The sequence below is a fragment of the Manis pentadactyla genome, chromosome 11 (assembly GCF_030020395.1).
Source record: "Manis pentadactyla isolate mManPen7 chromosome 11, mManPen7.hap1, whole genome shotgun sequence".
Classification (NCBI taxonomy): domain Eukaryota; kingdom Metazoa; phylum Chordata; class Mammalia; order Pholidota; family Manidae; genus Manis; species Manis pentadactyla.
In genome coordinates, this window is record NC_080029.1 from 42,241,458 (window position 1) to 42,253,707 (window position 12,250).

General features: G+C 37.6%; 1 protein-coding gene across 4 annotated transcripts in view; it reads right to left on the bottom strand.

Moving 5' to 3' along the window:
• The window catches only part of KIAA0586 (KIAA0586 ortholog), a 170,482-nt gene that overhangs the window by 119,418 nt on the left and 38,814 nt on the right, over nucleotides 1–12,250 (bottom strand). For all 4 annotated transcript variants that reach the window (XM_057488412.1, XM_057488411.1, XM_057488410.1 and 1 more), the window contains 3 exons: nucleotides 9,831–10,058; nucleotides 8,789–8,963; nucleotides 6,447–6,641 (listed from right to left, as the gene is read on the bottom strand). In XM_057488412.1, the coding sequence (XP_057344395.1) occupies nucleotides 6,447–6,641; nucleotides 8,789–8,963; nucleotides 9,831–10,058 (598 nt within the window). The remainder of the gene's footprint in view (nucleotides 1–6,446; nucleotides 6,642–8,788; nucleotides 8,964–9,830; nucleotides 10,059–12,250) is intronic.

The following is a 12,250-nucleotide window of genomic DNA, read 5'->3' on the forward strand; positions in this document are numbered from 1 at the left end:
GTAAGGTAAACAAAGGCAAAAATGAACACACGGGACTACATCAAACTAAAAAGTTTCTGTACAGCAAAGGACACCATCAACAGAATGAAAAGGCATCCTACAGTATGGGAGAATATATTTGTAAATGACATATCCAATAAGGGGTTAAGATCCAAAATACATAAAGAACTCACAGGCATCAACACCCAAAAAGCAAATAACCCAATTAAAAAATGGGCAGAGGATATGAAGAGACAATTCTACAAAGAAGAAATTCGGATGGCCAACAGACACATGAAAAAAGATGCTCCACATCACTAATCATCAGGGAAATACAAATTAAAACCACAATGAGATATCACCTCACACCAGTAAGGATGGCCAGCATCAAAAAGACTAGCAACAAATGCTGGCAAGGATGCGGAGAAAGGGGAACCCTTCTACACTGCTGGTGGGAATTAAGCTAGTTCAACCATTGTGGAAAGCAATATGGAGGTTCCTCAAAAAACTAAAAATAGAAATACCATTTAACCTGGGAATCCCACTCCTTGGAACTTACCCAAAGAATACAACTTCTCAGATTGAAAAAGACATATACACCCCTATGTTCATTGCAACACTATTTACAATAGCCAAGATATGGAAGCAACCTAAGTGTCCATCAGTAGATGAATGGATAAAGAAGATGTGGTACATATACACAATGGAATACTATCAGCCATAAGAAAGAAACAAATTCTACCATTTGCAACATGGATGGATCTAGAGGATATTATGCTCAGTGAAATAAGTCAGGCGGAGAAAGACAAGTGCCAAATGATTTCCCTCATTTGTGGAGTATAACAATGAAGCAAAACTGAAAGAACAAAACAGCAGCAGACTCACAGACTCCAAGAAGGGACTAGTGGTTACCAAAGGGGAGGGATGTGGGAGGGTGGGTGTGGAAGGAGGGAGAAGAAGACTGATGGGTATTATGTTTAGTACACACGGTGTGGGGGGTCATGGGGAAAGCAGCATAGCACAAAGTAGGCAAACAGTGAATCTGTGGCATCTTGTTGCACTGATGGACAGTGATTGCAGTGGGGTATGCGTGGGGACTTGATAATATGGGTAAATGTAGTAACCACATTGTTTTTTCATGTGAAACCTTCATAAGAGTGTATATCAATAATACCTTAAAAAATTAAAAAAAATAAAGAAGATGTGGTACATATACACAATGGAATATTATTCAACCATAAAAAGGAAACAAATCTTATGAATTCAAACAACATGAATGTATCTAGAGGGTGTTAAGGTCAGTCAAATAAGCCAAGTGGAGAAAGACAAATGCCAAATGACTTCACTCTTTTGTGGAGTATAACAACAAAGCAACGCTTAAGGAACAAAACAGCAGCAGACTCACAGACTCCAAGAAGGGACTAGCAGTTACCAAAGGGGAGGGGTGGGGGATGGTGGGTGGGGAGAGAGGGAGAAGGGGTTTTAGGGGCATTATCATTAGCACTGACAGTATAGGTAGGTCATGGGGAGGACAAGTAATGACTCCACAGCATCTTAGTACACTGATAGACATTGAATGCAGTGGAGTGGAGGGGACTTGATAACATAGGTGAATGTTGAAATCTCAATGTTGCTCATGTGAAACCTTCATAAGATTGTATATATCAATGATAACTTAATTTAAAAAAAAACTGTACAAGTAAAAAAGCAACTTAAACATGCCCCAAAGAAGATTAGCAAATTAATTTCACCCATATGCCTAAAGCTAAAGAAGTTCAATATCTACTTGTATAAGTAGACACATTCCCCAAGTAGCTAGAAGCCTTCTCCTGCAAAACTGAAAAGGCAATAGTTGTCCAAATCTTAGTGAACGAAATCATCCCCCAGTTCAAACTGCCCAAGAGCCTGCAAAGTGACAAGCCAGACTTCAAAACTGCAGTATCTCAAAAAGTCTCCTCAGTTCTGAGAATACAGTACCACCTCCATCGCTCTTAAAGACCGCAATCCTCAAGCAAAGTAGAGAGAGCAAATGAAATTCTAAATCAACACCTAAAAAAGCTGACCCAAAAAGTCAGTCTCCCTTAGATCACCGTCCTTCTTAAGGTATTCATACGAGTCAAAAATACTCCCCAGCAAGCAAGCTTTAGTCCCTTTAAGTTGCTATATAGTAAGCCTTTCTTTACCAATGACTTCCTCCTCAACACAAAAACAGCTGCACAAGTAAAGCAAGCCACCTCCCTAGCCCAATTCCAACAAACTCTCCAAAAGCTAGAAACAGGTTAAAAGAAGAAAAACATCCTCTTTTTGAGCCAAAAGACATAAGACTCTAAATGAAAACAGTGCCCTCTACCAGTCCTTCTCTTGCCCTAATCTGAAAAAAGGCTGCATAGAATAATTCTCTCCACTCCCACCGCAGCAAAAGTAACGGGACATGAGTCATAAATACATCACTCCAAGCTAAAGCCCTGAGTGCCTAAAAAAGCAAGCCCCACTCTAAACATGAAAACTCCCTGCCCCATTATCCCTGCAATCCTGTAGAAAAGCTGAAATATCTTTCTAAGTGACAAACACCTAAGATAAGTACTCCATACTCCAGAGTCCTTAGTCGCTTTTAGCATCATTTAAAGAGTAAGACTTGTTATTCTCATTATTCTGTTATGGTAATCCCCTTCCCATTAGCCAGCAATATCACTACCATTAAGTTTAAATCTTAAAAAGCAAGCCTTAAACCTACCATTATTACTATTAACCCCCTCCTTATTAGATCTTCTAGGAGCAGTAGACCCCCTAACTCCAATAATTAACAAGATTGCTAATCTAAGTAACCAAACCAATTGCTAAATCTGTCTCCCCCGAGAGCATCTAGAAGACAGTATGTCTCCTCGGCATTCTGATGTTACTAACAACAATTGCTAATACCATAGCACAATAATAAAGTTTTTCTTATACAACTTACACTATCACCAAAAATGATAGCGTTAGTAGAAGCACACAGCCCCTCAATCCACAGTAAACCGTTTCATCACCAGCTAAAGTAAACATAAAGTCCAGCGCCTAGCTACCAAAGCCAGCCTGCACTTCTCTAATTCCTACAGCACCCGTTCTCCCTTAAAAATCCTCAACTTTTCTTTTCATAATACCACCTTTATATATATCATACCTTTCATGAGTGAAAACCACAATTTCAGAGAAATTCCACTAAAGAAAAAGAAGACTCTGATGTCTATAACCTTAACTACACCATCATCTGAGAGCCACATTTCCACGGCAATGCCTCTGGCCTCTAATTATAGTAGAGCAATAATAAATTAATTGCCACCAACCATTATGCTAACAAAGCTTGGGCCATAGTTGTCAATTCATTAAAGCAAGAAACTCTTAGCATTAAAATGGAAACAGAGACAATCCTCAACATTTCCAGTAGCAATCCCCAACCTCCCCACCCCCTTTAATGCCATTCAACTCACTTTCAGAAGCCTTCACTGTCAGATTCCTCATACTCATAACCAATCCCCTCACCAGCTTCTCTCCCCTGCATGCAAACATTTCACCGGCAAACATCCCTCTACTTTTGACCTCTTAAGAACAATGAGATTCCTCTATTTTAGCCAATTATAATAGCCTCCCAACCTCACACAAACGTGCTTAGCTACAAAAATAGCCTATTCTAAAGTCACGCTGACTAGAACAAACTATTCTTCCTTTATAAAACTGATGTGTACCTGACCCTGCCTAGGAAATAGAAAAAGCAGTGCACAATAATTGCAGCTATACCTGATGTATTGACTTTTAACAGTACCTCCTTCCCCACCTCTGAGCAGGAGCCTAACCTGAGCTCCTTCTTAAATGTGTCACTGCAGCACCAGCCTAAAAGAAGCCTAGTGCCCCAGACCCCTAATTTCACCAGGCTAGCCACAAATAACCCAGTATTAAAATCAAATAGCCTAAAATACTCAATATTATGTAGCCTCTTTTAGTTTATAGATTCCTGAACTCAAAAAAAACAGTAAAAACATTTCTCTAGTAATGCAAAGCACCTAAAAAGTGACAGTAGCTGCCATAGAAGCTCAGCAAAAAGCCTTAAACTCCTTAGTTCAAGAGATCCTCCAGAATAGGAGAGCCTCAGATGTGCTCACTGCCAAAGTCAGTAGCACCTGTGCTATGCTCAATGAGACCTGCTGTGTTTATATTAACACATCAAGACTAGTAGGAAAAAATCTAGAGAAAATCAAACAGAATATCCATCTCTTTAACAAGTTTACAAAAAGAGAAATATTAAACTCCTAGCTAAGCCAAATCTTCAAATCTCTCATGGAGTAAATGTAGCCCTAATTAGCACCCTTCATTCCCCTCCTTAAATAAATAGTATTTGCTCTCATAATCAGAACATGTTTACTTAATTTTCTAATAAAGTTTATCTCTCCTTGTTCTGAGTCCATCAAGTTCCAGATAGTGATGCAATAAAACCCCCTTTAACAGTCCCTCACAACTGTTATAAACTGCAAGCCACTAGGTAGGCCACTCAGAGACTGAACCCAGACTGCCATTCCCTAGCAGTTGCCCATTGCCAGTAAAAAGTAGTTCAAGCAGTCTTCACCCTTCTAACGACAGTTAGTTACCTCTTCTGAGAAGAGACGGAAGCAGGTGTTAATGGGATGCAGGCAGATAGAGGTCAAGGTCCCAGTAAATTATAGTCAGAGTCAAGGATTCATAATAAACAAGAAGCCTCATCCTGAATATTTGGGAAAATTCAGCCTGAGAAACAATAGAGTTTCCCAATCTCATCTCGGCCCTAGCAACAGGCCACAGCAACAACTCCCAGCCAATTGCATAAATTTAGTCCATTTTTGTGCTTATAAACCCTAGACATTGCAGCCGGAAACAGCATCCTCCCTTAAAGTACCTCCCAATTAGCAGGAGTCTTTTTCCTTCCTTTTCACTCATTGAAAGCTTTGCTAGTTGCTCCATACTTTTGTCTACTAGCTTCATTCATCACCTCCAAAACACAATCCCAAAAACAACAGCAGCATCTCAGCCAGTAACACTACAGTATGGGAGAATATATTTGTAAACAACTCATCTAATAAAAGGTTAACATCCAAAATATATAAAGAACTTGTATGCCTCAACACTCAAAAAACAAATAACCCAATTAAAAAATGGGCAGAAGACTTGAACAGACACTTCTCCAAAAAAGAAATACAAAAGGCCAACATGAAAAGATGCTCCACATCACTAATAATCAGGGAAATGCAAATTAAAATTTGTGGAATGTAAAAACAAAGCAAATGAACGAAACAGCAGTAGACTCACAGAAATTGAGAAGTGACTAGTGGTTACCAAGGGGGAGGGGTTGGGATGGGTTGGTGTGGAGGCTGAGGGTGATAAAGAGGCACAAAAATTGTCAATCATAATATAATCGTAATAGTACAGCATGGAAAATTTAGCCAATGATTCTGTAACATCTATGTTGACAGAAAGTAACTGCACTAGTGGGGGTGAGGATTTAATAATATGGGTGACTGTTAAACCATTGTGTTGTGTATTTGAAACTAATATAAGATCATATATCAATGATACTTCAATTAAAAAAAAAAAAGCACAGACTCTAAAGCCAGACTACCTGGGTTTGAATCTCAGCCTTTGAAAAATTACTTAACTCCTCTACACCTCAGTTTCTTCATCTATAAAACTGGTACATCATCATGTGTTTTATAGGGTGGATTAAGCAAGTTAATATATGTAATGTGCCTAGATCTATACCTGGCACACAGTAAGGAATATATAAGTATTAGCTATTATATTAGAGGAAGGCATGTTTGAATAGACACTAGCTACCAAGTTATCATGCCATTTACCCATAACATCAAAAATAAAAAATTTTCTCTTATGTGGAAAAACATTCATATTTAATCATCAAAATTAAGGCAGAATAGCAATGACACTAAAAGAAAAAAATAAACTGCTAAGTTTGAAGAACTACTGTGAGAGTCAAAACGATTTGTTCAGTTTTTACACTGATGAGTCTGAGAGACCTCAAATAAGCAAATAAACAAGTACTGGCTTAGAATACACAACTACTCAATCTTTACTTACCACAACCTAGTTCAAAAGTACATAAAAAGTACTCTAAAGTGCCTCCCCCAAGACATGATTATATTAAAGCAATCAAAATTCTTGAATCTTTAATTATTATGAATGTCTATGACATGTCTAAACATTTCTTTTCATTTCACTTCATATACAGAAATGTATTATGAAATAACATAAGTGTTTCTTGTGAGTGAAATTATACAGGAGCCCATCATCCTGGGGTTTTCATTACACAAAATAAAATACATTCTAAGGTCTTACAACAAATACAAACATCACATAAAGATAAGGTAGGTATCATGTCAGCACCATTTTGGAAGTTCTGCTACTTTTAAGAATTTAAAATTTGCCTCACATGTTTTGTTGGGACTTACCTAAAAGAATTGCCATAGGAATCAGATGACCTTCCAGTGTACCTGAAAGGGTAGGCATTTCTCTGCTTGGGCTGAACAAATACTGTTGATCACCAGGAGGTAGCGTAGCAATGGAATGTTGCAGTTTAGAATCCATCTTGGTAGGTTTTGTTGCATAAAAGTCAGTCTGTGTTCTTATTGACTTGACTTTAGTACCTGTAATAATCATCAATGGCAGATATTTTAAAATATTGAACATCTACTATCCAGCCATCTAGAAAAACAGGAAATGTTCTTCACAGAAAGATCTCATTCTATATAATAAGGTTACAAGGCCCCCAAATAAAAGTAACATAAACCAGGGATTGACAAACTTTTCATAAATGGCCAGAAAGCAAATATTTCAGTCTACTGAAACATGCAGTCTCAGCTGTAACATCTCAGCTCTGCCTGTACTATGACAGAATAGATACAGTGAATAGGAAAAAAATGTTGAATAAATAAGCAAAAGAATATTCAGACTATATTATTTAACTTACTACATTTTATTTTCCTATAAGTACAAAAAAGTTAATGATCATTTTTGGAATTGGATTTTTTTCATTCTCTCACAACACTCTTACTTATGACATAGTTCTGAATAACCAGCCTTTATCCTTTGAAATTACGTAAAGACATTCAAATTCTATACCTATTAAAACCTTACAGAAGCTAATATCATTATACATTTTTTTCTATTCCTGTAAAGTACATCTATATAGAAATTAAATCCTGAATACTTAAAATATTAAAAATCTGTCTGATTATCTGTCTCTCTGGAGAAGATAATTTCTATGGAACCAGAAAAAAAGTAAAGGTGTAAAGAAAAACCAAAATATTTTCTAAATAAATTCTTGACATTACTCATTTTTATTTTGTGAGTAGTTTGATGAATCTAGAATTTTAAATACAGTTTTGTGATCCCAGGAAGAAAAATTTTAGGACTACATCTGTATTTTTTCATCCTATTATTCAGGACTCATTCATTCAATTGAATGAATATTTTTCTGGAGTGTTTATTTAAAATAAATTTTTTCAGCATGTAATAGGTGTTAGGCATCATTCTAGATACAGGGAATACAGTATGGAGTAAACTTTATAGGAAAACAAAAAACAAAAATGTAACATCAGATAGTGAAAAGTGCTGTAAGATAGCACCAGATAGCAATAAGGCAGGACAAGGAGATAGAGAGGGATAGGAGGTACTTTTTGGATAGGAAGGTCAGGGTAGACCTCTCTAAGGAGCTAACATCTAAAAGCTAAGATTGAAAGAACTGAGAATGAGACATACAAATGTCTGAGGGAAAAGCTCTCTGGGTAGAGGAAATAGCAGGTACCAAGGCCCAAGAATGAGTGTTATGTCCACAGGCTCTCAATCACTCAGTCACTTCTACCAGTAAGTAATCTGTGGATCTGTAAGTATTTTAAAACCTCAAGTTATTTTCTGCAAAGGCTTTCAAAATCCCAACTATAAATTAGTAGCAAAGCTCTAATAAGTAAAAGGAAACATTAGGATAAATATCACCCCTAAGCTATATGCTTAACTGAAATAACATCAACTAGGATTTCTAGACAAACTGACATCCTGCGTGAGTGTCAAACTTTTAGAATGAAAGAGAAGGAAAATTAAACCAGGTGTCATGGCTCCAACTTTCAGAAAGCATAAGAAAAATAAACGAGTTGGTATCCACTAGTTAACACATACCATCAAAATGGCATACTGACTGCTAAAGTATAAGTTGAGAAACCTCAAAATGCAATAAAGATCAACAGACTAGATATTTAAGAGTTGTATTTAGGCATACTAGTGAAATGGTAAATGTGAGTTAAAACATACAGTGATATATGAACTCATTTTTAGTTATGTACAAAAGCACACTCCCAAATTTTTTACCTTTGCTACTTATGGCTCTTTGAGAACACACAAGCAAAACTGCAAAAGTGCTCAGAAGCACTTCTATGACAATACCCAGCTATGGCTGATCCTTCTGTTCATAAAAGACATGATGGACCAAGGTCTTCAAAGAAATGTCTGCTTTCTGCAGATTATAATTTACATTATTCAAGACTCATCATTTGATAAATGTAAATTTTATTATGCTGGATCTGAAGCATCTAATCCTATATTTTGCCCCACTTATGCTTATCTTGTGCTTCAAATATGGTCTATTTTTCCTGCTCTCTTAGAAGGAATTGTTTTTCCATCCCTAAGAATTATATAATTTTAACTGTATAAGTAATAAAAAAGTACCAAAATTAAACTTCGCAAATTAAACTGATACTATGAAAAATGAAGTTTACCTCAAAACAACAAGGTTCCTTACCTTTAACTTGTTCTATGATTTTTGGTCTCTGTGTTTTGGACTTAGGAGATGGAGAATTAAATCGGAGATAGGGTCCTTTTTTAAGAGTGCTGCGATGACCCTGATAAACTGGTTTTCCATAAATTTGTAACATATAATCCTCATCTTGTACCACTGTGGTTGCTTTCAAAAATCCCTAAGTACACAAAGATAGTCATCACTTATCTCATTTTTCTAAAGCCTCCTCTCACCAGCTTAAGTACTATAATAAGAATGATCAGGTCAGAAAAGTCCTCTATTTTAATTGGCTCTTAAATTCCAGTTTTCAAACTATAGTTGTAAAGTTCTACGGCTTTCAAAAGCATGAAAATTAAATATGAAAAACATACACTCAAGAAACATGAAGGTTCTTATAACTACTAAGTATATTTTCAGTACCACAAGGACTTAAAAACATTTTATATATTTATTACATTCAAGTACAATAATGTAACATATATTTTTTAATGGTTTTCTACTTTACTGATCCCAACTTCAATCATAATCTAAATCTCACAAAAAGTATCACTATTGAGCATTTACTAAGTACTAAGCATTGAATTAGATGCTTTATTAATACGTTCAACAATCCATGTTTGGCATTAATAAAGTTACATCTTCGAGTAGCCAAAGACATTCCCTCCATAGTATCTAGTACCATGCCTCATGTTAAATTGAAAAATAAAAAGTCGTAAATATATATAAACAATAATGAAATTCAATTTTGACTACCATGAACCATAGACTCTAATTTTTGGACTAGATGAATTCTAGATATACCTGTTATAATTAAAACATTGTGATTCAAAGTGTGGGATCTTGGAAGAAATTAGGAGTTTTATGCAGTGCTTTTCACGTTATGGGTATCCAAAACGACCAATATCAATAGTTTGAAGATAGTTTGCATTCATATAATCCTTCATATTCTAGAAATATTTACATATTCAATTCATTATTTATATCTTAAAGGAAATGATCAGTTATAATGTAACATTAATGTCACAAAACCAGAGTAGGATCTTACTTCTTTTCTTTCTTTCTGTAAGCTTGAAGCAGGCATGCTCCTCCAAGGTGTATTTCTAAAATGTTCCTCTTTTTGTTTTAGAACATGTTTCCTTGGAATTACAGAATTTTTTATCGTTTTGTTTTGGATGTTGTTTTTAATACCTTTACCCATATTCTGAGCTTTGTTGGTCCTTGGATTGGTCTGACCGAATTTCTTTTGTTCATAATCTTTCCTTGCCAGTTCATCCTTAACATAACCAAAATTAAAATTACTTAAAATCTATGCAAGTAGTAATGCTTTTACATCAAAAGTATTAGATTTTATTTTCTGGTCCTATGAAATATAGCTTAGCACTTTTAAACACTTTATAAATAAATGACATTGGCTTACATGTGAACAAAAATTCTCTGGAAGAATAAACTAAAAACTAAACAAATTAATATCTTAGATAGGGTACAGGATAGGAAGGCAACTTTTCATTACAGGCCTTTTTATACTTTTTGATGTTTGAACCATATGACTATAGGAACTATTCAAAAATTAAATTAAAAATGTTTCCAAAAAAGTAACCTTTGCAATAAAACTCTGAAATGAATATTTATAAATTAAAACTTTTTGAAAACTTAAATACATTTTCCACGGAATTAACAGTAATAGAGTGACATATATTGCTAGTTGTCTGCAGAGCCAGACGTAATCTCCAAGTCTTTTGACTCTTAGTTCAACTTGTCTTCTGCTGTATCCTATAGTAGGTAATACAAATTCTTCATAATCACATTAGATGTAGTCTTAAACAACAAAGTTTAGAAATATATTTCAGTGTTTATTGCTATGGAAACCAAACAACACTTCATCTTGCTACCATGGTGAAAAAGCATATACACACATCTTAAAATTAGAGAAAAACACTTTGCACACCAAGATAAAAATAACAGGGCAATCCTGATAGTGTTACTCCCTCAAATATATAAAATTTTAAGAATTTCCTCAAAAAGACTGGGATATTCTCAAGATGGCAGCATGAGTAGGGTGGCAGAAATCTCTCCCAAAACCATATATATTTTGAAAATACAGCAAATACAACTATTCCTAAAAGAGAGAACAGAAGATACACTACAACAGCCAGGCCACACCTACATCTGTGAGAACTCAGCATCTCACAAAAAGGGTAAGATACAATGCCATGACCTGACAGAAGCCAAGTGCTCCCCCAACACCAGCTCACCAGCGGGAGGAAAAGAATCAGAGTGGGGAGGGACTGGAAGCACAGGACTACTAAATAACCAGCCCTAGTAATCTGCACTGGGAGGAGACACACATTGCATGGTGTACTGGATATTAGAGAAATCAAAAGGTAAAATCCAAGACTAAGACTGCGAACAGGTCCCCACAGCTGGCTGCCCTGTGACAAAAGAAAAGTGGGCGCTTTAAAAGTCTTAAAGGGACAAGGGTTTAACATGTGGACAAAATCATCCTGGCACACTGAGCCCAGCAGGCTGGGAACTTTAAGGAACTTCAGGGGGCACTAATCCCTTGGGTGGCAACACAGCTCTGAAGCCCCTCATGGCAATAAGCAGCCTGCCGTTCATTTCCCACCGCCAGCACTCCAAGCAAACCAGCTGACCCACCATTGCTGCAGCCCAGCTGGGGAGCAGCCCCACCAACAGAAACCACACAGACACTTCTCCCAGCAAGCAGCTAACCAGCCCAGACCCACAGGCTGCCCCAGCATGCAGCTGCCGGGCAGAGATGGCGCAGAGCCCGGAAGGCACAAAGGGGCTTTATTCTCATAGTGAACACAGGCTACTCGCTTGCAACTCCCACCAGTGCCCTAGGCCATCCCCAGGGCCACCTGACCATGGCAGCTTAGGGGATAAACCCAGAGGCTACCCCCTGCACCCAGTTGACCGGCACAGGCAGAGGAAGCCGGCACAGAGTCCAGAAGGCACATAGGGGCTCTGTTCTCATGGCAAACACGTGCTGATCACCTGCAACCACCACCAGTGCCCTAGGCCATCCCAAGGGCCACCCCACCCATGGCAGCTCAGGGGATTAACCCAGATACTGCCCCCTGCACCCGGTTGACCAGCACAGGCAGAGAAAGCCAGCAGAGAGTCCAGAAGGCACAGAGGGGCTCTGCTCTCATGGCGAACCTGCATTGATCACCTACAATGACTGCCAGAGGCCTAGACCATCCAGAGGGCCACCCAACCACAGCAGCTCAGGGGATCAACTCAGAGGCTACTCAATGTGTGCAACTGCCCAGCACAGAGGAGACTGGCATAGAGTCCAGAAAGGAAAAAGTGGTGCTGTTCTCGCACAAGAACACATGCCACTTGCCTGCGACCCTCAGCAGTGCCCTAGGCCATCAGAGGGATGCCCCACCCACGGCAGCTGAGGGTATTAACCCAGAGACTGCTTCTTGTATGTGGTTGACC